Below are 25,129 nucleotides of genomic sequence, written 5' to 3' on the forward strand. Positions count from 1 at the left end.
ACTGGGTGGACTTCCTTGATCTCTGATCCCACCAATCATGGCTTGACCTCTGATCCCACCAATCATGGCTCTGATCTCTTTCTCTCACTCTAACTCATTTGGCATTTACCCTATTTATTTCAATAAGATATTAGCTAAGCAAACTCAACCTTTCCTAATGTACAGTATTTCCACTTGTCGAATCGTTTAGCTTGATGAAAACATACAAAAAGAAAATGAAGATTGACACACCACAGCTGATACAGTATGTAACATTGAAATGTAAAACTTGTTAAAAGTTATTTGGTAATGTCGCTTACTGTAATAAATTGTAACATATTATTTTAAATAAATTGATTTATTGATGCAACATGTATGTATTTTTATTGAACGTAACCTGGTGTTGTAAATGTCTGCCTGTCTGCTTGCTTCTAAGAGAACAGATCACTGCATGATAACCTTGCATTGACAGACCGACAATAGTTACTGTAGGAAAACACCAAAGCACATTAGAGAACACACTTCTCCAATCATAACAGGTGAGTTTACCACACCTGCGATGTATCTGCAATCATTCCAGCTACTCATCCCTCTACTGTACCTCCTCCCGTCCCTCAACCCTCTCCCTCCATCCGCTCAGCCCTCCCCCACTCCTCCACCTCTCCTCCCATTCTCATCCCTCTCTTTACCCCCATCCTCTGTTTCTCTCTAATATCAGAGCCTCTTAATGAGATCAGGGAGACAATTATCCATCAGACACTAGTGAAGCCGCTCCATATCGACCCAGCCAGAGCCTGCAACACACCGTAATTAAAAGATATTGATTGTAGGAGGTGTGGGGCATTTAGGAACAACTGTCTTCAGGCAGAGAGAAAGAGTCCTTTGTGTTCATGATGAGTGGGAAACAGAACCTTTGATAAGAAATGCGTCTCAATTAACCCAGAAATAAATACTGCACACCCTTAATTCACATGATTTTCTCTTTTATAGGTACAGAGGCTGTTTGATGGATCAAACAAGCATTTTAGAAACAGGCTGCCAGAAACACTTCCTTCCACAGAATGAGTTCTCTTCCTGTTTTTCCACCTGATCAGATACTATCAAAAGTTGACAGCACTGCGCATCTCTTGCATGTGACGTTCTGTGTGGTGTGTCTTTGTGTTTGTGTGTGTGTGAGAGAGAGGGGATGGAGGTAGAGCAAGGGGCTGCTGTGACTGCATTGGTATTGACGGTGCAGCAGGGTCATCCAGTTGAAAGACTAGTGTGTGTGTGTGTGTGTGAGTGTGAGAGTGTGTGTGTGTGTGTGTGTGAGTGTGTGTGAGAGTGTGTGAGAGTGTGTGTGTGTGAGAGTGTGTGTGTGTACGTACGTGAGCAATTGCAAATGCGCAATGTGTGTTGGCACCGCAACTGCAGTCACCCGAAAGAGGCTGCGGTCACCCAGTGGAACAGTGGAACACTTGCTGCAGTATCCTCCGACATGCGCGGATGTGCGTGCGCCATGTGAAAGCTCTCCCCCGCGGACTTTGTTGTTTAAAAGAAACCAATTCCACAGCGGTGTAAAGACGGACCAGGGGGGCTGATGAGAGGAAGAAAGACTTAAGGGGCAGTACATACTGTAACACACACCCCTCCTGGCTGATAGCCAAGGTCCAGTAAGAAAAGGCTATAGGCTAGCTGTAATCAAAAGACATACTGTACAGCCATAATCAATCACAACCGTTCTGACCGTTTTCAGGCCGCTCACATTCAGCAGCAGGTCCCACCGGGTCTTTTCCCAGTGCCGTATTACATTATTAAACTGTGATCAAGCTGTGTTTAAACTACAGGTGCTTTGTTGTCCTTGATGAGGACATTCGTCTTGGCAGTAATGAGCCAAGCCTCAAACACTTAACGTCGATCTGCTGGTCTCTGGGAGCTTCATTCCCACTAGGAGTGGAGGTTGGCTGGTGTAGCAGGGGGAGGGATGCTAAAGGCAGCTTCATGATCCCCGAAGCCCAGACAGCCCTCCTCCTCGTTAGTGAGCAATCGGTTAAAACCCCTGTCCACATTCACACTGTCAGCACTTCTCTCTCTTCCTTCCACTCTCTCACTCCCCTTTCCTCTCTCTCTCTTCCTCTCACTCTCTTCCTCCATCTTTCCTTCGTACCCCCTACTCCTCTCTGCCTCCTTTGCCAGTGTTCTCTCCTCTCAATCACTCTCTGCATCCCTCTCTCTGCTCTCCGTCCTCCTTCTCTCCCTTCCTGCTCTCTCCTCTCCGTCCCCCTCCTTTTCTACCCCTTCTCCCTTTCCTGTTATCCTGCGCCACATTCTCTCTCTCTCTCTCTGTCTCTCTCCCCCTCTTCTTCACTGCATCATTTTCAGTACAGTTTGATCGGAGGGACACCGAACAGAGAAAAAAGGTGATGCATCGTTAGTGTAAAAAAAGAAGAGACTTTTATTTTGGAATGCAACACTCACAGCTTTGTCCGTTGTTATTGTCCTATAAGTATATAAGAACTGTTCCAATTGTATATTTTGAAAAGATATATATTAAGAGGCAGACAAGGGGATGTGTGTGTGCGTGTGCATGTGCACACACACGCAAAGTCTGGCGCCGGTCCATTCTGGCCCCATTCCTCTCTTACACTCTCATTGTCCAGTCCACATTTCATCCATTGGCACATGACAGGATGATAGCAAGATTATGAAAGATTGGACACTTAACTCCCTACTGTACATCAGCCAAACTGGGCAAGACGAAAGACAGGATAAAAGCTTGGTAAGCACGCCAAAAGCCTTTTGGGTAGTTGTCCTTTACACATTCTCAAATTGGAACAAACAAGATTATTGTTTATTCAACAAGGTTTTAACCACCAAACCCAATCCATCTTCCACTGATGTACTGGTCAATTTGCAGACACCCTCTTCCCAAACTACGCTTCCACATGGTGAACATTGACTTTTTTCAGTATTTTCAAAGATGGTCCATCAAGCCATATGGTGGAATGGAGATGACCATAAATGTCAAAATGGCCGCCCACCATTCAGATCATGTGAGGGGTGCGTGTGCAATGTTCCACTCTAGACATTCTGAAGTAGTTCTGTGGAGACTACAGGCGTCTTGTAGTCCAAGTCTCTCTTCCCACTGTCCACTCCTCCACACCTCTGTCCTCCTTCCGTCTCAGAAGAAGTCTTTAGACGCGGCCTCTCCGAAGTTGGGTGCGGCCATGAGGATGGCGATGGTGCAGATGATGTTGAACACGCTGAAGCCTACCAGACACAGGCGATCGATGACCGCCGCCGCAAACTGCCACTGCTCGGCCACGCTCAGCCGGCGGTCCTGCTCGCGAACGCGCTCCACCATGAACTGCACCTCCACCAGCAGGGCCTGCAGCTGGGCGTCGTACGCCCCAGCCTGGGGGACCCCGCCCTGGGCGTGCCTCGTACCCGCTCCCCCTGCTCCGACCCCGATGTCAAGGCCGCCCGGGCCTAAGGCTGAGGTTGAGAGCTCTGGGTCGGGAGAGGAGGTGGGGGGTTGCGGAGGGGGGCTCCCGAACCTGGTAGAGGAGGGGTGTCTGTGGGTGGGAGGGCTGTCAGACCCTCCTACTGCCCCTCCTCCTCTTCCCCGGATGGTGGTCCTGGCCCTCTGGACCAGCTCTGGCTCTGGAGGGCTCTGGAGGGACCGGAAGCCCATGTACGGTAGGTGGCCATTAGGCTGGGGGTGGAGGTTAGGATTAGGGTTCGGCTGAAGGTTGGGGTCTTGGTTTGGGTGTAGATTTGGGTGGTCTGGAGGACTAGGGAGGAGATTGTGGTGGGGGTTAGGGTTAAGGTGGAGGCTTTGGTTAGGGTTGGAGTGCAGCAGGGGGTGGCTGAGCTGAACGAGGCTGGCCTGCAGAGAGGTGAGGCTCTGGGGCAGGATGGAGGGGGCTGGGGTGGTGGTGGTGGTGGTTGTGGGGGAGGACAGGGTCTTGCTCTGTTTATCGGAGGGGTTCAGGAGCTCTGTGAGATCCGCTCCTTCGCCTGGACGCTTCATCCGCAGAAACCAGGGAACCCACTGGAGGAGAACCAGCTGCACCTGAGACAGGGCACACACACACACACGTGCACACACACACACACATGCACACACACACACACACACAAACAGATAAGAGAAGATGATACACACAAAAGTACACCAACACACAGAAGGATAAGAGAAGTGACAAACACACACAGAGATAGACCAGGGGGAGGGAATCAACCTTACATTCACACAGAAGTCAGAGAACACAAACAGTCATAGGTAAGATCATTTAAAGCAATACATCGCGATATTTGGACCTTTACAAACATGTCTGGTGCTAATTCTCCAATTAGATTTACTAAAAGTAAGATAATACATTGACATTTATTACCTTTTAAAACTCGCGCCCCCGGGACGCAGCATTCAGTCGAAGTGAGCATGCGCAACGTTGTGCTTAAACAACACAGTAGTAACTAACTCGGCGTCTATGGATATCACGTGTTTTTTAGCTCAATGATATCATGGCGGAGGTGTGGAAATCGAAGCGAAACATCACAGAGGAAGCCAGAAAAAGACAATCTCATAACGTTACGACAGTACGACAGCTTGTGGGGGCGCAGTTCTGAGAAAACCGGAGAAAACGCTATGTATTGCTTTAAAGGTACCCAATGTAGTTTTTGACCACTAGTATGCGCTCTGGAGCAAATTTGAGAAGGTCCCCGAAAATCGCGTACTACGTCATTGCGTCAATACACGGAGCACAGAAGTGACGTTTCATACATCTTTGTTGTTTTCAAAACATTAGCTAAATATCATTTTGCTTAGAAATTACAAGGTAGGAAAGCCATTTAAGTGATTCAACATGTTTATTAGACGACAAGGAACCATATAATCGAGGAATTTCGAAAATAAACAAAGAACGGATTGTTTTGATTCACGTTTTGTTGGGTACCTTTAAATAAAGGTCCACACACACATGCAAAGAAATGAGAGAAGTAAGACAAGACTCACACAGCCACGAAGTCAGAGAGACAGACAGACAGCAGACCGACAGAGAGACAGACAGACAGACTCTCACCCACTGAGGCATGTTTCCACTGTTGGGGTCGTGGTGATGGTACTGGAGAACAATAACAGTGGCCACCACAGACATCCCTACGATCACCATGGTGCTGGCAAAGTACTGACCTGGGACAGACAGAGGAGGGTAATGGTGCATGCGACAAACACTGCCGCAATAAGTAACTCTATAACCACACACACACACAGTGGCTGACCTATCAGTGGTATGGAGTCTGAAGTGGCTGGCATAATCTCTGCTACCAGCAACATGAAGACCGTCAGAGACAGCAGCACTGTGATACCTGCAAGGAGGAAGGAGAGAGAGAGAGAGAGAAAGAGAGAGGACAGGAAGAGATACCGTAAGAAAGGAAGAGAGGACTGAATCGGTTTACCTAAAGCCAACCCTTCCGTTTCCAGAAAACAGTAACTACCCCTCTATGCCCATAATCGTAAAGTTCTCTCCATCTCAAAAAGCCTCCCCGACCTTTTTTCTCGGCTCTCTGCCTTTCCGATCGTAAAATGTTTTATGGACGCGCCTTTGCTGCAGTACCGACATAGAATGCACTGTAGAGGGAGAGAGAGAGAGAGGGGGAGATAGTATATTGCTGCTATCCCCCACCCCTCTCCTCATCCTCTTTCTGCCTCCTCGCCCCCTCCCGCCCCTCCTGTCTCTCTTCTTCTCGGTCTCACCCAGGCTGATCTTCTCCCCGGAGCTGGCGGGCAGAAGGAAGACCAGCAGCGTCATGGAGGAGAGCAGCACGCAGGGGATGAGCAGGTTGAGGGCGTAGTACAGGGTCCTCCGACGCAGGGTCACCACAAAGGTCACGTCGGGGTAGGGCTCGGCGCAGCAGTCGTAAAACTGCTCGTGGCGATCGCCCGGCACCCCTGATGAGAGAGGGAGGGGAGGAGGAAGGGAGGGAGGAGATGAACAGAGGGAGACCGGAATAAAGGAAAAGAAGAAAGGGGTGACTGAGGAGAGATGGGTAAATGGCTCCAGGTGTTATAAAGGGAGACTGTGGTGGCTGGCTGGACTAGGGGCCAGGGGGGCTTAGGGGCCCTGGCAGGCTCTCTCTCACCCAGCAGGTCCCACTCCCCGTTGGTCATGTAGGACGACACGTCGGCCTCTTTCATCTGGAGGTCCAGCAGCCAGCCGTCAAACGTCCAGGAGCCAAACTTCAGCTCGCAGCGCTGGATGTCAAACGGAAACCAACGCACGTCCACATTACAGCTGCTGGTGAAGATCCCTGAGGGACAGGGCGGAGTCAAAGTACGAATTTACAAAGCATCGCAAATGGAACTATGATTTTTGTTGCACTGGTTCAGCTGGCTTTATGGACTCACCTGGTGGCAAATACTCACAGAAGCCACTGGAGTTGACAAGCACGTTGGTCTTAAAGGTGGCGTCGAATTTATCATGAGCACTGAGGAGAAATAAGAAAGAGATCAGCATATGGTGTATGTGTGCACGGAGAGACTCAGGAAGAGCTTCTTTCCACAAGCCATCCGGCTCCTGATTGACTCTATCTAACATATAGTACCACTATACCCAGAGGAGCAGGATACCTAGTGTACACAACACAACCACTTACAACGCTAATATCATACACCCCGACACAGAATTATTTGTTATACTGTACCTATAGCATGCATATAACTCACCCATGCCCCCCCTCCTGGGTTATTTATTCATATCCATATATAGCATATTGCATGTATATAATCCATCTCATACTGTACAGAAAGTGTACTTGTTGTGTAATTTGTGTTACTTTGTAAATGTTGTAATTTTCATAATTTGTAAATTTGGAATTGAGTATTAGAGTTTATCTGTATCAAGCCTTATCTTGGTGCGGGCAGCAACATGTAACTGTGACTGTACACCGTACATTACATGTGACAAATAAAAGGAATCTTGAATCTTGTGTGTGTGTGTGTGTGTGTGTGTGTGTGTGTGTGTGTGTGTGTGGGTGTGTGGGGGTGGGTGTGTGTGTGTGTGTGTGTGTGTGTGTGTGCGTGTGCGTGTGCGTGTGTGTGCGCACACCTGACACACCTGTTGTACAGCAGTATATCGGGTGTCCAGACCTGGTCAGTAGTGAAGCGAAGGTTCTTCACTCCAGGGTACTCTGACTGGTTCCACTGGAGGTAGTGGTCAAACCACTGCTGAAAGACACAGACCGGCTGGATAAGAGGACATCTGATGAAGGACCACCACTCTCACCTGTTGCATTATTTACTCTTTAAATGACTCCTCGTTACTATCTTACCTTACTCAGTTATTAATACGTTGTGATATTCATAATTATATATTCATAATGATATAGTTAGCTGACATACACATACTTATCTTATTATAACAGTGAACTCTATATCTAACAATAAACTCTCTCTCTCTCTCCTCTCTCTCCTCTCTCTCTCATACACACACTCACCATCTGAAGCCAAGCATTGGTGGTAAGAATCTGACTCTTCTCATCCTGAAGCAGAATAGAAAAGAGTTAGAAGTGACAGAGGATGTGTGCACGAGTGCGTGTGTGTGTCTGTGTGTGCATGTTTGCGTTCTGCATGTACAGCATGGAGCGTACCACATCCATGACCTGGATGAGAGTGAAGGAGAACCGGACGGTGAGTGGTAGGGAATCGTTGGCCACCGGTCTCTCCATCCGGTTATAGTCTCTCAGCAGCTCCCTCAGGAGATAGCGCTGATGGGGACCCTGCTCCGATACTGGAGGCAGAAGAGAGGAGAGGAGAGGAGAGGAGAGGAGAGGAGAGGAGAGGAGAGGAGAGGAGAGGAGAGGAGAGGAGAGGAGAGGAGAGGAGAGGAGAGGAGAGGAGAGGAGAGGAGAGGAGAGGAGAGGAGAGGAGAGAGGGGAGGAGGAGAGGGGAGGGGATGAGAGGGGCCAGGTATTAAGAAGAAGAAGAAGCTGACAGTTACAGACAGCTCTATTCAGACAGACAGACGGGAAAATGAGAAAAGAGATATATTGAGGGAGGCCAGCGAGAGGAGGGGAGGTGATTGGCACTTGATGGAGGACAAGGGGGGAATGACTGAAAAGAAAGGATGGGGGAAAAAAAGACTCTTGGTTTGGGTGAGAGGTGAAGGATGAAGTAGAAGTGCAAAGGAGAGAGGAGAGATTGCCAGAGGAGTGGATGACATGAATGGAAAAACAAATGGAGAGGCTTTCAACTGGAGGTAAGAAGAAGACAGTGATGGATGAGACACAGAAGGGTGGAGTGAGAAGGGAATGTGGGGTGGGGGGTGGGGGGGGGTACAGATAGTGTGCAGCCAGCCCCATCAATTGTACCCCAGATCGATCACTAACAGGCAGTTAGAGTTTTTTCTGTGGCCGTTAAGATGTCAGCTTCGTTCCGCACAGTTAGAAACCCCATTTAACACTGAGACCCTTGGATGGATGGGCGGACGGACGGACAGACAAGACAGACATCCCTGGATGGACAGGGCTCCCTGTAGAAATAGAGACGTTCCTTTTCGGTCACAATGCTATGTGGATGTAGGGTACAGTAACTCACCCCTGGTCTCTGTCCACATACTGTGTCCCTGTTGAACCTATAACAGATGTGGTTGGAGGTGCTGCTTTGTTAAGATTCTGATTCTGATAAGGAAGGTGTCATACTGGTAGGAGTATTCTCCATTGCGTTGTACTGCTCTGTTGCTTTGTGTGTCTAGTCTACTGTATATCAGCCAAGAAGGGGGCTTCTGTATCATGACTATGCTCCAGATAGCTATTATTATATTGTATGTGTGGGAGTTTACTAGGGGGCGGCTCTAGCTCAGTTGGTAGAGCGGGTTGTTCAATGACCGAAGGGTCAGTGGTTTGAATCCCAGCTCCGACTGTCCACATGTCGAAGTGTCCTTGAGCAAAACACCTAACCCCAAATTGCTCCCAATGAGCAGGTTAGCACCTTGCATGACAGCTACCGCCATTGGGGTGTGAGTGCGTGTGTGAATGGGTGAATGAGAGGCCATTGTAAAGTGCTTTGAGTGCCACTAAGGTGGAAAAGCGCTATATAAGTGCAGTCCATTTACCATTTACTAAACAGCTGTCCAATGATCAGATAGTAACGAAATAGTGTCTTATCAATACACCCATAAAGGCTCACTAAACCCAAATACAGCAACTAGACGGACTAAAATGAAGATATCAATAGTGTGGCTGGATAATACAGTAATACATGGCATATATATCCCTGCTCCATGCACAGTAAATCATCCAATAACTTAAACTACAGCAGCAATACCTCGAAATCCACCCCTCTATTCCTCTCCCTGTTCTACTCTCCTTTTATTCTCTTTCTTTCCTCTCCACCTCGTTTCTTAATTTGATCCCTGTTTCCGCCTCTCTGCATTTCAGAATTTTTCATCAAGACTGCGGATTGCGCAACACATACCTTCCAGGGTTCTGTCACTCAGTCGTTTGAAGTGCATCCACTGCTATACGGTATATAGTTGGAATCGTGTGTTTCCGAAAGTACAGAAGGCTACATAAAACCACACTGAACGTGGACCCGCACACACATGGCAGGACACACAACACATAAACTTAAACAAACACATGTTGAAAATTAAAGTCACTCACCATGGAGCAGAGATGCGAGTCCAATTAGACAGATAGCCACAGACCGCCTCATGCTGCACTCCTAGACATGAGTGGAGAGAGACACAGGGATGCACACAGAAGGAGGAGAGGAGAGAGGGGGGCCAGGTTCACAGCACCATCGGAGGGAAAGAGAGGAGGGGAAAATGAGAACAAAAGCTGCGTAAATGGAGACGAAAGATTCACACGAGGTACGGGGAAAGCAGGCAGAGAGGAGCTGGTCTGATGAAAAGAAAGACTGAGAGTGTAAGAGATCAGACGCAGCAGAAGAAAACCTAACCTATTCCCAATGAACTCATTCTCTCTCTGTCTGTCTCTCTCTCTCTCTCTGTCTCTCTCTCTCTCTCTCTCTCTCTCTAGCCACTTACATCTCCACCCCCCCCCTTTGTCTTTCCGTCTCTTCCTGATCAACAAGCCTACCCCCCCCCCCCCCCCCCCCTCCTTACTCCTCAGTCTCCGGTGAGAGAGAGACCAATGAGGTGTGCAGGCACTGGCAGGAGTGAGAATGACATCAAGAGGAGCAAAGTGATGACAACAGGAAAACATCCTCGATTTTGGCCAGTGAAGAGTAGGCTGTGTAAAAATAAAAAATAAAAAAACGACAATAGAGCTTGTCCTTGGGAGCAATGCAGTGTTCATTTAGCCTAATGTTGATGAATCAAAAATGCCTTTTCTCCCCTGCATTGGCAACCTTTTCTCCACCTTTTACATTGGACTAAGCAAGAGTAGGCTACAAGCAACCCTCCCCCCCAAATTGGCGATGGACTGGTGCTGACACCTACTGGAGAAATCAGTAGGTACTCAGAAATTGTACTTGCCTGTATAAATAGTTTTGATCCCCATACTGTACATTGTGTCCTGGCCTGGGCAAATACTGCATTAGCTTTTTATCTTAGCTACCTACCTGTTTATCCGGTCTGAACTAGATGACTACTACAGGTGGCCAAACCGTCCATTCCGGTCACCAGTCATAAGCTTCATTAGGATCTAGCTTCATGGTTAGGGTAGCTGGTTTCTGCCCTGCTCCTGCACCCCTCAGCACCGCCCCGCACTCCCGGCGCGTCACTAGACAAGCGCCGCGGCGCATGTCACTGATGCAATCGATTTTCTAACTCCGTTGTTTGTCCCGCTGCATGGAATAAAATGCTCGTACGCAAGCCCTGGCTACATCGAACGCCCTCTTAAGCACACTCAGGTAATTGAAAGAAATCGTTTAAACTGTACCACTATCGTTATTGTTGGATAATTGAAGACGTTACCTAGATCTGCGTTGCCGCCGTTATCCGTTGAACTACGTCTGTCGTTTGATTGCATGGTGCAATGTGATGCTCAGTCAGTGCTTTCACTTCAGGCAGTCTGCGCAAGGATAGTCTATTTCTTGCAGGGAAAAGAATAATGTAACGTTAGCTATGTTATGTTAACGATGTCCTATTGGAAACGAAAAAATTGACACTCGAATTAACCTTGCTTATTAGTATGGCTTGTGAAAAAAACTAAAAACCGCGCGTATTGTGTTGGTTTCGGCTAACTAACCCTTTCATGGCGTTTGTAGCCAGCTAGCATAGCATGCCAGAAAGCTCTCCTTCCCAACATCCCAATATTTCAGCTAACGTCTAGCTATCTTTTACAGTGTTTAGCTATTATCTATATAGCGTAATAGCATATATATTTCCTACTAATTCCATATGGCTGGTAGACTTATTTATAAATGGCTTGGCCAAGACTCGAGATCGTTCAGTGCATGTTGGGCTCGTGGTGCTCTGCGCTGTAGCTAGCTCGCGCTAGACCGTGCATGCGCTCTTTCTACATGGTGGTGAAAAACCAAATCAATTATCCATGTGCATGAGTCTGCGCGAGAGAGCAATTCATTGTTTGTTCATTCATACTTTTTTTTTCCGGCAGTCGTGTTCAGATTATCTACAATAAACAATTGTGCAGCAATCAGGTTATATGAACAAGGGATGGGGCAATCGCGGAGTGGAACGTACTCAATGTTCCAGTTCAAACCCCAGCTAGCCCATACCGCTCTCTGTACTTATACAGGTCTGTGTGGGTCGGTGTAACTGGATGACGAGGGCAGGTTGGAACTACCACCTTATTTGAAGCCAGCCCCAAATGCTTTGATGTGTGAACACAGTGTAAGGGGCTACAACAATGTCTGCATGCATGCGTGATTGAACGGAGTGATTTGGGTTGAACACTGCTCCAGGTTCTATTGAGCATCTGCTCAGTGCTATGCTGATTTCTGTTGTTTTTCTTTTTTTCAATAATCCCACACATTTTCTATTATTGTCACGGTGAGCAGTGGGAGAGGCAATACTTTTTTCTCCTACAGAATTCTCTGGGAGACTTTAGACGAGAGATTTATCGTGGGGCACGTAAACCCAAGCTTGATTCACGGCTCTCTGGCAAGGGCCTAATTTGTAGGGTTGATGTCAGCACAGAATATGCATTTACAAATTAGTCACGACAAAAGCTATTGCTTTATCTAGGCAACAATTGTTTAATTTGACACGTTTTGCATTATTGATACAAATTAAGCATAAGTGTATGCTTTTGCTTAAATATTTATCATCAAACGACATGAATACATTCGAGTAGAAGTCTGTAAGCTGCTCATGGCATCCTGCCCCCGTTGAGGGTCACGTGACACAGTAGAAACTGGATACGGTGTATAAGAATAAAGGAAAACGAAACTGAGGCCGCTGTAGACGATTGACACTTCTTCACGGGAACTACACCGTATTTTCTTTTTAGTTTTAGAATACGGCAACATTTTTTCGTAACTTGGCGGTAAATACATAGGCTATTATTATTACAATAAGTTTTTTTTGTTGTTGCAATGAGCTTCAGATGCCTTTCAAAGCGAGAATGCTGATGCGCTCTGAAAGAAGAGTTTGAAATAGCATGAAATAGTTGAGATTTCAAAGCAACACGTTGCTTGGCGGATAGTCTGGAACACCTGAACTTTGATCTGAACTCTCACCCTCTGACCCATGCCCCACGCGCAGCTGATAGAACTCTTGTCGTCTTTCGAAAGTGTCGAATCTCTTCTCGCCATCCTCAGTCGAACAGGTGAGGCCCTCGTCTTTTTGTGAGGTTCATTGAATTAGCTAGCTCTCTAACCTTATTATACCCATGGACTTATTATGAGAAATTAATTAAGCCATCTTTGTTTTGAGCAAAGTAAACAGTTGCTATTGCTAATACGTTCTGCGAGATAATGAAGTCTGTTCCAAGTTGCCAAAAAGCATTGGCTTGCCCATGTCTTATTATTCTGGCACATGCATAATGTAAACCGAGGGGCTTGTTTCGAGCTGTTGTTTTGGCAGTCAGCTGTGCCGCTGCATTAGGGTCAGGACTGAGTCAGTTGGAGCCCTGTTTGACCGGGGGCAGCTGGCGCAGTAGCGCTGTCTTTTCACGTTCACGTTAAGGGTGAATGAGAGCGAGTTTTTTTTATTTTTTTTATTTTATTAATATGGCGGAATTCTTAAGAAAAGTGTGGATAAAATATGTCTGGCAGTGCTGGCTCGCAAAGTAGGGCTGAAACTTGAGGATCCAGTGTTAGGTTTCTGCCTGTGATACTGTATGTGCTCAGTGTAGTTGACCATGAAACGCCTTTGGTCATACAAGTTACGTGACTGCATCGTTACTGCTGACTATAACTATATGAATAGCTGTATTATAGGAAAGCTATTTTTATGTTTAGGCTACTGCTTACAATATGAAACATGATATCCAGGAGGGGTCCTGCAAAAGGGTACTGTTTCCTAGGGCAGTAGAATAGAAGGCAAACTTACATTTTCATTTAAGCATTTAAACGTTTTTTATGTACTGAATTTCTCACCTATTGTACTGTCTGCTCTGTCTATCTTCTGTCAGTTCCAGGAGGATCTGATGACTCCTGTCCTTGAGTCTGACCTCGGATTATTCCTCTCCTGCTTCCTTCGGTGTCTCACTTTCCCTTCCCTTGTGAATCTACAAATCATCTAAGCCAGAAATAAAACAACGTAGTCACAACAACTATGAATTATTAATTGCCAACCTTTTACCTAGGGATTGAGTTTCGGTGAAAAGACGGTCACAGTATGTGACACTGAAATGATCGGTGGTCAGGTCATGTACAGTGGCAAGGCAACATGCAACGTGACATAAATCATCCGCACTTCCTGGCTGTATTTGTCCTTAATATACCTTTGATCTATGTCTTAACAACTTTTAACAGTAGCGTATCTGAATTCCTTCTGTCAACCTTCTAATGTTTATTTTATTGCTTTTGCTCATACAGTTCTTTTTTTTCTCTCTCTCTTAGGTGCTGACTGCAATCTGCAACGCCTTCCTGTCGAGCATCTCCGCGAGATTCTGCTATCCCTGCATTGACACCTGATACAGACTATTGCTGCATAGTCAGCACTCCTGGACCCTTTGTGCCCCCACCCCTGCGCTATGAGCAGAGGTAGAGGAGGGCCTTCCAAAGAGCACTACCACCACCCCCCCCACCCGCATCTCCTGGCCAAGCCCCATCACTGCAGACTTGGGTCTGTGACCTCTCACCCCAGGACTCCCCTGCTGCAGGCCCAACACCAGAACAACTACTGCGGCTCTATTCCTCCTCTGGTGCCGTCCCGCTCTCTAGCTCATCCCCTCTTCCCCACCACCCCTCCCTTACCCGTCCAGTCCCACGTGACCCCCACACACCCAGGGGCCTCGAACGGGTTGGATCGTGTGAACTCCACCCGTGCTCCTGGTCCAAGCTTGTTTCTGGAGCAGCAGGTCCAGTTCCTAAGAGGACACGCCCCTGAGGCGCCCCAGTTCAGGCAGAGCCCCCGCGGAGGGGCCCAGGGGACCGTTGGAGTGATATTAAACGGTCCATCCTTCAGTCCGTACCAGCCCCAGGCAGGGTACAGCAGATTCCCTCACCACAGAGGGGGCTACAGCAGGGAGAGAGGCAGAGGGAGCGGCAGGGATTCAGGGTATCTGCCCTTCCAAGGAGCGCTTAGAGGCACCGCTGGCCCTCGCTACTGGAACCAGAGCCAGGGTAAAAGCCAGAATCAGTCGTCCAGCAAACAGTGGAGCCTCAAAGCAGACTATGCCGAGTCTCTATCTGCTGACCTGCAGAGTTTATCCGTAAACAGAGACCCCTGGCCCTATAGAGGGGAGAGCTTCGATAGAGTGTCAGTTACAAGTTCAAACTCGAGCAAAAAGAGTTTGAATCTGACTCTGACACCTGAAATTCAGGAGCAGATAGTGAAGTCCTTGACTGCTTTGAGTCCCAGTGAGAGTTTTCAAGCCAAAGCACTAGCCAAAAAGCTGCAACTCCCCAAAAAGATTGTCAACCAGGCTCTCTATGCTCTTGAGCGTTCTCAGAAGGCCTCAAAGCAAGGAAGTAGTCCGCCAGAGTGGACTCTGTACAAGGAACCTCCAAAAGATTTGGAAAGCCAGGATTCCAAAACAGAAAACTCACATTCCCAGCAGAGTGAAGGCACGGAGGAGAGACAGACAGCACAAAATCACTCCCTGTTGCCTAAAAAGCAGGAAGAGTTTGTTCTAGAGGCTGAGATTGAGGGCTGTACAAGGAACAAACAAGCCGAAGCACAACCCATAGAAGCTAGTGAAGAAGATTCCGACGCTGAATCAAATTCCTCCTCATCTTCATCTTCTTTGGACTCATCAGGCTCATTTCAAGAACGGCCACAAGCACAACCTCTTGCCAGCCGACCTCTTGACCTCGACCTTGACCCTCGCAACAACATGGCGGACAGCCGCGAGCAGAAGGAGCAGGTCATGCAGTACCTCCTGGAGACAGGGGAGGCCTCGGCTCTGGGCATAGCCAAAAACCTGGGCTTTAAAACGACCAAGCAGATTAACCCTACGCTCTACGCCTTGGAAAAGCAAGGAGATGTCACGAAGAACTCCGAGGTCACCCCTTTCATGTGGCTTCTGTCCGACCACCGCAAAGAGAGGATGCAGCGAAGCCTCAAGGCCTCCCAGAGCGCGAAAGCAGAGGGGATTACCCAAAAGACAACCCAAGGACAGGAAATCGGACTTGGGTCTGGGCTCGAACCATCACCTGCTCCAGCCATAGAGACGGGTCCCGGGATGGAGGGTCTTCAGACGCAGGGGGGCGACACAGAGGCGGTAGGTGGACTCTCACTCTTGACTGGAGGTTATAGATGTGGTGGCGAGGAGGAGAAGGGGTCCGGTGCTGAGGGGTATTTCCCTGTCGGCATCCTTAACCTGGGTGACCGCCTGCCAGACCTGGAGTACATCGTAGAGCTCGCAATGCCAGAGCTGGTGCCCTACCCTGCACTACCTGACCCCTCCACCTCTCCCTTCACCTCTGCCACTACCCCTTCCCTCTCTCCTCCTCCTTCTCTTCCTCCCCTCCATCCCTCATCTTTCATCCAACAGGAGGACGACACCAACGGAGACCAGTGGGCAACCGATGACATCCCGGAATTCCTCAATGCCATTCGCCGGCACACCGATGTGGAAAGGGCTACTGCTATGGGAACTGTTGCCGTTTCCCTGGCAGCACCCCCTCCCCAAAACCTGCGGGCGAAATTGCAGGAAGTGAAGACCAAGAACCCGGTCAGCGGTTTGATGGAGTACGCCCAGTACTTGGGACACACCTGTGAGTTCCTGCTTCTGGACCAATCGGGGCCCTCCCATGACCCCAGGTTAGTAACGTCGACGGCTGTTGTTTCTGGCCGACGTGTGTGTGTTGGAGAAAAGATACAGACTTTGCAGCTTTCACCAAAAACGCTGAATCAGTGTCTCGGGCGTCTTGCTTCTTCTTCTTCTCTTGTTTTCACCCCTCAGATTCCGGATGCAGGTCATGCTGAACGGAAGGCTGTTCCCCGTCGCCGAGGCGTCCAACAAGAAGGTGGCCAAAAAAGACGCGGCGGCCGCCACCCTGCGCATCCTCATCCGGGAGATGGAGGGCGGAGGCCCTGAGGGGGAGGAGGGGAACACGGCTGGCGCGGACCAAGCCATGGACCCCGTTCCTGACACCGCCGTAAGTGTGTCCAACATCAGCTCCACTGTAAGTGTGCGGGTGGGTGTGTGTGTGTTTCTACTGAGGGGGGTGGAGGGGCGGGGGGGGGGGGCAAATATTCTCTGTTACTACTTAGATCAATGGCTTGTTCCTGTGAATCCCTCACACACCCGCTTGTCTCTTCCAGGGGGCCGTGGAGGGGCCGCCCCAGGCCCTGTCGCGCTCGCTGCCAGGGGGGAAGAACCCCGTGTCGATGCTGATGGAGTTCAGCCAGCGCACAGGCAGCCCCATCGAGTTCATCAACACAGGGCAGGAGGGCCCGCCACACGACCCACGGTACTGCCGGCTGCCCCTGTGTATCTCTCCATGTATCTATATCCATACATACATCCGACCGTGACCACACGATCCGTTATATCCCCCCCCCCTTATCCTGCGGGGACCTTGCGGGTGAGCTATTTGTGTCCTGAGTGGCCAGCCTCAATACTGCTGACTGACACACAATCCTTCCTCTATCCATCTCTCTCTCTCTATCCTCTGTTTCCGCTGATATCTCTCCCCCGAGGCAGACCTCTACAGGGGTCAATACCAACCCTGTTCCTCTCCATCTATCTCGCTTGTTAAACACCAGATCCATTTCACCCGAGATCCCCACAGCTGGACACGTGCTAGGAAGGGATTCGTAATGTCGCGTGACCGCCCCTGAGTACTGGAACTCGACCTCGCGCTGAGAAACTCACGTCTCTTTCTCATTACTTCCCCCCTCCGACCCCAGGTTCATGTTCAGGGTCAAGATCGGGGAGACCCTGTGCACGGAGGCCTCGGCGCCCAGCAAAAAAGCGGCTCGCCAGCTCGCCGCGGAGGAGGCCGTCAAGGAGCTGATGACGGACGGGCGGCTCCAGCTGAGCAAGGTGACCGGAGGGAGAAAGTAGCGAAGGGGGGCGGGGACGTCGGGGTGGACGGAGAGAAGGGGTCGTTAGCAGCCCGAGGTTAAAGGGGAAACGGGTTTTAGAAAAGAGAAAACGGCAAAGATCGAGCCGGAGGGGATGATCTCAGGCGTCACATGGTCTGTCTTCCTCGTGCTTCCCTCAGGCAGACCTTCTGGGTTCCTCAGAGCTCCTGTTCCTCCATTCTGGGTTCTTGTCCCTGCTCACTGTTTCTCTGCCTCTCATGACTTGTTCTTCTCTCCTCCCTTTCCTACCCCACCTTATTTTGGTCTGTATCCCGTACCCATCCTACACTACCCTCCCTCTCTTCTCCTTCCTCTAGCCCCAGTTGCCCCTGTGCGCGTCAGGTGACGGCGAGGGGGGCGCCTCCCTCTCCCCCTGCCCCTCCCTGCCCCCCCTCACGGCAGAGGAGCTGCGAGCGGCTCATGAGGCCGGCGTGGGCGACCTCATAAACCACCTCAACAACAACGCTGTGTCCGGCCTGCTGGAATACGCCAGGGCCAGGGGCTTCGCAGCAGAGATCAGGCTGGTGGGCCAGTCGGGACCCCCACACGAACCCAAGTCAGCAGCCCGAATGCGCTCGCGCACACACACACGTGTCATTAATATCCATAACCACGTACGGGTTCTTGTCACAAAGTGGTTCCATTTTCTGCAAATTATATAATCACCTGCTCATTCTGCCCCTGTATGTTCCTCTCTCTCTGCCCCCCCCCCCCCCGCCCCCCATCCTGACTTTCTCTCTGACACCCCCCGGCCCTGCCCCCCTCTGACCCTCTCCCTCCCTCTCTCTCGCTCCCTCTCTACTGCCCCCTTCTGACCCTCTCTCGCTCTCCATCAATCTACTGCTGCCATCGGTGCCTTTTTCTCTACACTGCAATTTTTCTCTCTACCCGCTCTGTCCTTCTCTCTCTCTACCCCCTCTTTTCTTTTGTCTCTCTCTATCCCCTCTGTCCTCTCTCTCTCTCTCTCTCTCTACCCCCTCTGTTCTTTTGTCTCTCTCTATCCCCTCTGTCCTCTCTCTCTACCCACCCCCTCTGTCCTCTCTCTCTATCCCCTCTGTCCTTCTCTCTCTCTCTCTCGCCCCCCTCTTTCCCTTCCTCGCTACCTTGTCTCCTCTGTCGTCCTCTCTTCTCAGGTTTACCTACCAGGCTAAGCTGGGGGGCCGCTGGTTCCCTCCAGTACGCGCCTCCAATAAGAAGCAGGGGAAGCAGGAAGCTGCAGATGCCGCCCTAAGGGTCCTTATTGGTGAGGCCGAAAAGGCGGCGCGTACTGGGGAACTCACCCCGGCAGAGGTACTCATTCGGGTATTACACCTCTAAATACTTCATCCTCACCACTAACATTCTTAGCATTGACACAACACACTGGCAGAATTATTGATTTTGCTCAGCATGGTAATGTTTCCGTCTTATCAATCCTAGTCAGTTCAGACTGTATAATTCATTAAGTTTCCTCTCTCTCTCTCTCTCTCCCTCCCTCTATCTCTCCCTCTCTCTTTCTCCCTCTCTCTCTCTCTCCCTTCCTCCCTCTATCTCTCCCTCTCTCTCCCTCCCTCTCTCTCTCTCTAGCTACCCGTGAGTGGCAGTACTCTGCATGACCAGATTGCCATGCTGAGCCACCAGCGTTTCAATGCCCTGACCACACGCATACAGCACAGCCTTCTGGGACGCAAGATCCTGGCCACCTTCGTCATGAGGAGGGGGGAGGGCCTGGGGACCGTGGTCAGTCTGGGCACCGGTATGTAGGTTTGGAACAATTACACATTTTGCCAAACAATTAACTGTCTCAGAAATAATCACGATGCACAATATGATTGATTTTTAGTGTTGTTGTTTTTTGGGGGCGGGGGCTGTGCTCGCGAAGCATGCCCTGGTGGGAGGTTAAGTGCCAGAAGGGTGCGTGACCAGCGGAGTTTTTATATGTTAAAAACATAGAGGGAACTACATTCTTGCTACTGGTGTGTATTTTTTTTTTTAACACTTCAACAAAGGCCAGTGGGACAGAGACCAGAGCCTCTGGTTTGGTTTAGTTACTTGCTAGCTACATTAGTTAGCTAGCTTGCTTCTAGAGGCTAGCTTGCTTCTAGAGGCTATCATACACAACAGCCACTGTCTGGAACGCCAGCCGTTATGAGATGCTACACTCTAGTGCTCTGTCTAAACGTTAGCAAAAAATGCATAATTGCAGTTCAACAAAATAATCGCAATTAGATCTTAAAATTGCGCTTGGACAATTATGTGATGATTGTTACAGGTCAGCACCACACCACCGCACGCGCTCAGAATAGAAAGAGGGAGGGATAACGGGCGACTGGGAAGCATTTGTTTTTGCTTTATAACTGATAACTTTTTTTCTCCTGCAGGAAATCGCTGTGTTAAAGGGGAGGAGTTGAGCCTTAAAGGGGACACAGTTAATGACTGCCACGCAGAAATCATCTCCAGAAGGGGGTTTATCCGGTAAGAAATCTTTTGTTTTGTATCTTGGGAATTTTCTGGTGATGTGATGAGGCTTCCCCCACTTGTCTCCTTCTTTCTTTCTCCTTTTCTCCTCTTGTAACCGTTCTCTCTTGTTCCTGCACTTTGTCTGAAATACCCCAGGGGTGTACTATGTCAGGCCTGAAATGTTGTGATGCGTCAATAGCATTTACTGTAATTAATTTATTAATATCACCCAGGATATGCCCAGCTCGTCTGCCAAGTTTCTTCCAATATGCTGGACCTTGTCCACATCCCTTTCTATTGCTTCCACCTATTGCTTTCACATATCTGTCACTTGATCCGAGTCACTCAAACTAATGCTCTCTGTATTTTTATCCCCTTCTCCCTCTCTCTCCTCCTCTCTCTCCCTGTCTCCCCCTCCCTCTCTCTCTCTCCCCCTCCCTCTCTCTCCGTCTCCGTCTCTCTCCCTGTCTCTCTCTCTCTCTCTCTCTCTCTCTCTATCTCTCTATCTCTCTCCCCCTCCCTCTCTCTCTTTTTCTCTCTCTCTCTCTTTCTCTCTCTCTCTCTGCTCCACCCTCAGGTTTCTGTACAATGAGTTGTCGAAGCACTGTGACGGCTCAGAGGACAGTATATTTGAGCCTGCAGAGGAAAACAGACTCCGGATCAAACCTGACATCACCTTCCATCTCTACATCAGGTGGGGATATGAAACAGGTTTCTCCCTCGTATTCTGTGTTTTATCTAACTCAGACAGGCCACAGTGAGTCCTTAAGCCACTCGGTAGCGAGGATCTACTAGAAGAATATGTTAAGAATATTGGACCTCATTCCTGAATGCAGTTGAGAAAAAGTTAAGAAATTTCTTCTTAACTCCACTTACAAAGTTCCAGGGACAATTCTGGCATTCCTGAATGGTTTCTGATCTGCGATTTGTTCTTATCTAAGAACAGGATTTAAGAACGCGGAAATGCAGTCGTAGGTAGGCCACATTGGAGTGCGCCCATATTCGCAAGGGCTGAATTTGAGAAATCCGAGGTGATTGCATTCACATCAATTCTACAGACATCCTAGGATTGAAATAATAATAATAATAAATACGAGAATATTTGTATCATTACCAATTACATTTTACATTTATAGTCATGATTCTACGGGGCATCGTGGTGTCCTAAAATAAATAAAAGCACTACACAAACACTGCAAATGGCAGTGAATGAATAAATAAGCACTAAACTCAGTCGCGATACTCATACACATTCAGCACAACAGCACCATATTCTATAGTTGTCAGAATGGACACATCTACATTCTGTAGCCTAAATAAATGGGATTATGCATAACTAAAATATATCATATGCCTACATAATATAGATATGGCATATCAAGATCCACAAGTAGCCTACTCATGCATTTAACTAAACTGTACAATTTAATCATCTGCTCTCAGCACATCCCATCCCTTTCATGTAGGCTATATATTTTGTATTAAAAGTCCATATACCGTCTTGTTTTCTATTGTTATTTTGTATTGTTTTTTTCACCTTACTTAAGCTTAGTGTGCACGTTATAAGAGCCAGCAGAGAAACATCTCACTGCTCATTTTACTGGTAGGCAATGTTGTATGTGACGAATAAAATGTTGAATTTGCATGTGCAAAATCGAATTTGCATTTGACCTTGAACATCAATCATGTAAATTGGGAATGTCTCAACTTTTTCCGCGCTGTCTGGGGATTTTGTGTGCACACGACCCTGCAGTAAGGAGCTGGCGGGCATTTTTGTATGCAAATTCAGGTGTACGAGAACGTCCCCTTAAGAAGGGGAGCACAGCTGAGAACACTTTGGTGGTTTAAGAACACATTTCCACCCGTTCATGAATCCGGCGGGGATCTTTCTTAGGGTTGGTCTTACGAAGTTCGTAAGAAGACATTTAAGAAGACACTTAAGAAAATGTTCAGGAATGAGGTCCAATGTTCTTCACTTTTTCTCTCACCACTCATCTCCCCTTCGCTAACGAAGAGTATGGTTAACTCTCTTTGCCCCCCCATCTCTCTCTCTCTCTCTCTCTCTCGCCCCCCCCCATCCCTCTCTCTCCCCCCACCTCTCTCTCTCTCAGCACGGCACCATGTGGAGACGGAGCGCTGTTTGACAAGTCCTGCAGTGAGTCAGCTGAGGAGGGCGGGTCGGGACACCAGCCTCTGTTTGAGAACGCCAAGCAGGGCAAGCTCCGCACCAAGGTGGAGAACGGTGAGTCCACCGCCATCACGCGCACACACACGCACACACAGACCTTGAGCTAACGGCCCTGTTTGTGTGTCCCCAGGCGAGGGCACCATCCCGGTGGAGTCCAGCGCCATAGTGCCCACCTGGGACGGCATCCAGCACGGGGAGAGACTGAGGACCATGAGCTGCAGCGACAAGATCCTGCGCTGGAACGTCCTCGGCCTCCAGGGGGGGCTGCTCAGTCACTTCCTGCACCCCATCTATCTCAAGTCCATTACTCTAGGTAATGTCCGCACGCCAGCACGTACCACACGGGCAATAGCGCTCTCGTGCCTACCACCGCGGCGCAGCCATGCCAATGACCACGATAAAGCTCGACCTTGAGTGTGTTTTTGTTTTTATACAACGGCACTGCACTATCCTTGTGTGTGAAAAAAGAAAGGTTTGCAGTGTTCAAATTATCTAAACTGCGTAGCTTTCAGCCCTCCGCAATCCAAAATAGTTCTCCGTTGTTTACCGTTGCTATAGGCAACTTAACGCCAGCTTACAGCGTTTGTGGAGTGATACCTTTACCGGTGATTTGCCTGTTGGTATATTGCGGTTATTGGCACAGCTCTGAATGAGACTTCACATTCACAATGTGCGGTTGGAACTAGTTGCTCTATAATCCCCATGAACATACACATGCTTACCGTTTCTCTGAGTGGAATTCTGATTGATCGCAAATTATCCAACTTGAGTAAGTAATTAGTTAGCAGATACTATATAGCAGTTGAGATTCCACCATTCTAGCAGACACACCATTTTGTTATAAACCACCAGGCATGTTTTCTTTCCTTATGCAGAAAGCACACAGTGTGTGTGAATATGGAAATTCAGTGAGTCACATCCCCCCCCCTCCCTCCACTGTCTCTTTCTGCTCGGTCATGTTTGTCCCTCTAGGCTACCTGTACAGCCACGGTCACCTGACTCGAGCAGTGTGCTGCCGATTGGCCAGGGACGGCGAGGCCTTTAGCAAAGCTCTTCCTTCTCCCTACACGCTCAACCACCCAGAGGTACAGAGACACACGCACACCAATGGCCAGTAGAGCCATAACAGGAACACCTTTATTTTCCCATTATATTAACAAGGAAACCTGGTTAAATCTGCCTGGCTCACTAAGGGAATGCTTGTCTGAAAGTGTCTCCTCACCACAGAGTTGTGAATGGTGCTGATTTTCATGTTGTAAAGCCTTCTGGATTAGTTCCAGTCACGTAAAGAACCTGTCTGTAGAGAGATCATTTTGTAAACAGTTGCTGGTTAGCCAGGATAACCTTCAGTGTCAGTCAGGTTATTTTTATTATATATGAACATGTAGCCCCTGTAAACTGTTTTGGAGTTGCTGAGTCATTTAAACGGGCTAAATCGGTTTATTCCCTCCTGTCCATTCTTCGTTCTCCTCTCTCAGGTGGGTAGGGTGAGTGTGTATGATTCAACGCGTCACACAGGGAAGACCAAGGAGTCCAGTGTGAACTGGAGCCAGCCAGACCATATCACTGTGGAGGTGCTGGATGGCACCAAGGGCAAACTGGACAGGTATGACGACCCAGTATCTGAACCTCCCCAGTATCTGAACGTCCGCGCTGTTTCTTCAGTGAAAGCTGTTTTTATTGTACTCGCCTCACCTGCTGCACTACGTACAAGCCTGTCAATCACAGCCCCCGCCTCCCCCCTCTGTCCCCCCTCTTCCCCCACCTCAGTCCCAAACTGGACGTGTCGCGGGTCGCTAAGTCCAACCTCTTCCGGATGTTCCGGACGCTTTGCCAGCGGTATGGCCGTGACGACCTCCTGGTGCTGCCCTCCTATGCCCAGGCCAAGATGGCCGCCATGTCCTTCCAGCTGGCGAAGGAGCAGTTCTTCCAGGCCCTGGACACACACGGTTACGGCTCCTGGATCGGAAAGCCGTTGGAGGAGAAGAGTTTCGAGGAGGGGGAAGGGGCGAGGCCTGACGACAAAGGGGGGGTGGTACAGGGAGCAGGAAGTGCTGCTATAGGCAACCAGGGATATGGCAATAACAACAACAGTCATGTACCCGCAGCACCGGTTTGGTATGGCACGGCACACACAAATGCCATATAGAAAATGTGTGTGGGGTGGGGGGGGGGGGTACAGTTTTTAGGGATTGATGGGTCGTGTGTGTGTTGGGGGGGAGGGAGGTACAGTTTTTAGGGATAGATGGGGGGGGGGGGGGGGTTACAGTTTTTAGGGATAGATGGGGTGAAGTGGCCTCGGAGGGCAGAGAGACGCAGGGAAAGAGAGAGAGTAGCCAGCAGCAGCCAGTCCTTATCTCTCTGGGAGACAGTTTGAGGGCTGAGTGATATGAAGGGACAGGATGACTGAGAGGAGAGGGAGAGAGAGGGGAAAGAGGAGGCCTAAAGGCCGCGGGGGTCAGCAAGACTGACTGGGAGGATGGGAGAGGAATCTGGTCGAGTGAATTCCCTCGTCGTAGAACAGAAATGTATTTTACTAGAAAGAGACAGGTGGTGATGAGGGTATTCTTAAAACCGAGGATTGAAATTGCACTACGGAGTAACCACAGAGAAAAGCATAGTGGCCCTGGTGCAGTCTCAGTGTACATAAGAAACAGTGAATCTAACCTTTACTAGCCATTGACTCTGTGTAACGTTTGAGTATTAGCATGTTATCTACCTGAGCGTACAGTAGCTCCTGGTCACTCTAGATTTAACCAGCATTGTAACGTTTAATACTCATGACCGATCCCTATATCACATGCTGTTGCTATGGCACCCAGCCGTGCCAATCCTTTAGGTCAGCATCCTCTGAGCCATCCCATAATGTCTCTGTACTGTATCGTAGATTCACTGATGTTCCCTAGATCATAAT

General features: G+C 49.0%; 2 protein-coding genes across 2 annotated transcripts; one reads left to right on the forward strand and one right to left on the reverse strand.

Annotated features, from left to right (window-relative positions):
* Positions 1–3,139: 3,139 nt before the first annotated feature.
* On the reverse strand, positions 3,140–9,673 carry LOC311314594 (neuronal acetylcholine receptor subunit alpha-7-like; the record flags this gene model as incomplete). The annotated part of the gene is made up of 10 exons (XM_084445018.1): positions 3,140–4,033; positions 5,043–5,152; positions 5,242–5,328; positions 5,717–5,911; positions 6,103–6,270; positions 6,368–6,447; positions 7,077–7,186; positions 7,456–7,500; positions 7,609–7,748; positions 9,622–9,673. The coding sequence occupies 10 exons, from the start codon at positions 9,671–9,673 to the stop codon at positions 3,140–3,142; spliced, it is 1,881 nt and encodes a 626-aa protein (XP_084301144.1).
* Positions 9,674–14,085: 4,412 nt separating this feature from the next.
* Positions 14,086–24,364, forward strand: adar (adenosine deaminase RNA specific; the record flags this gene model as incomplete). Its single annotated transcript, XM_084444537.1, has 15 exons — positions 14,086–15,777; positions 16,051–16,319; positions 16,462–16,657; positions 16,824–16,972; positions 17,412–17,547; positions 17,906–18,144; positions 18,722–18,890; positions 19,155–19,323; positions 19,949–20,042; positions 20,605–20,721; positions 22,139–22,269; positions 22,346–22,528; positions 23,188–23,300; positions 23,694–23,821; positions 23,986–24,364. 15 exons carry the CDS (start codon positions 14,086–14,088, stop codon positions 24,362–24,364), a joined length of 4,164 nt encoding a protein of 1,387 aa, XP_084300663.1.
* Positions 24,365–25,129: the final 765 nt, after the last annotated feature.

The sequence above is a fragment of the Borostomias antarcticus genome (assembly GCF_949987555.1).
Source record: "Borostomias antarcticus genome assembly, chromosome: 10".
NCBI lineage: Eukaryota > Metazoa > Chordata > Actinopteri > Stomiiformes > Stomiidae > Borostomias > Borostomias antarcticus.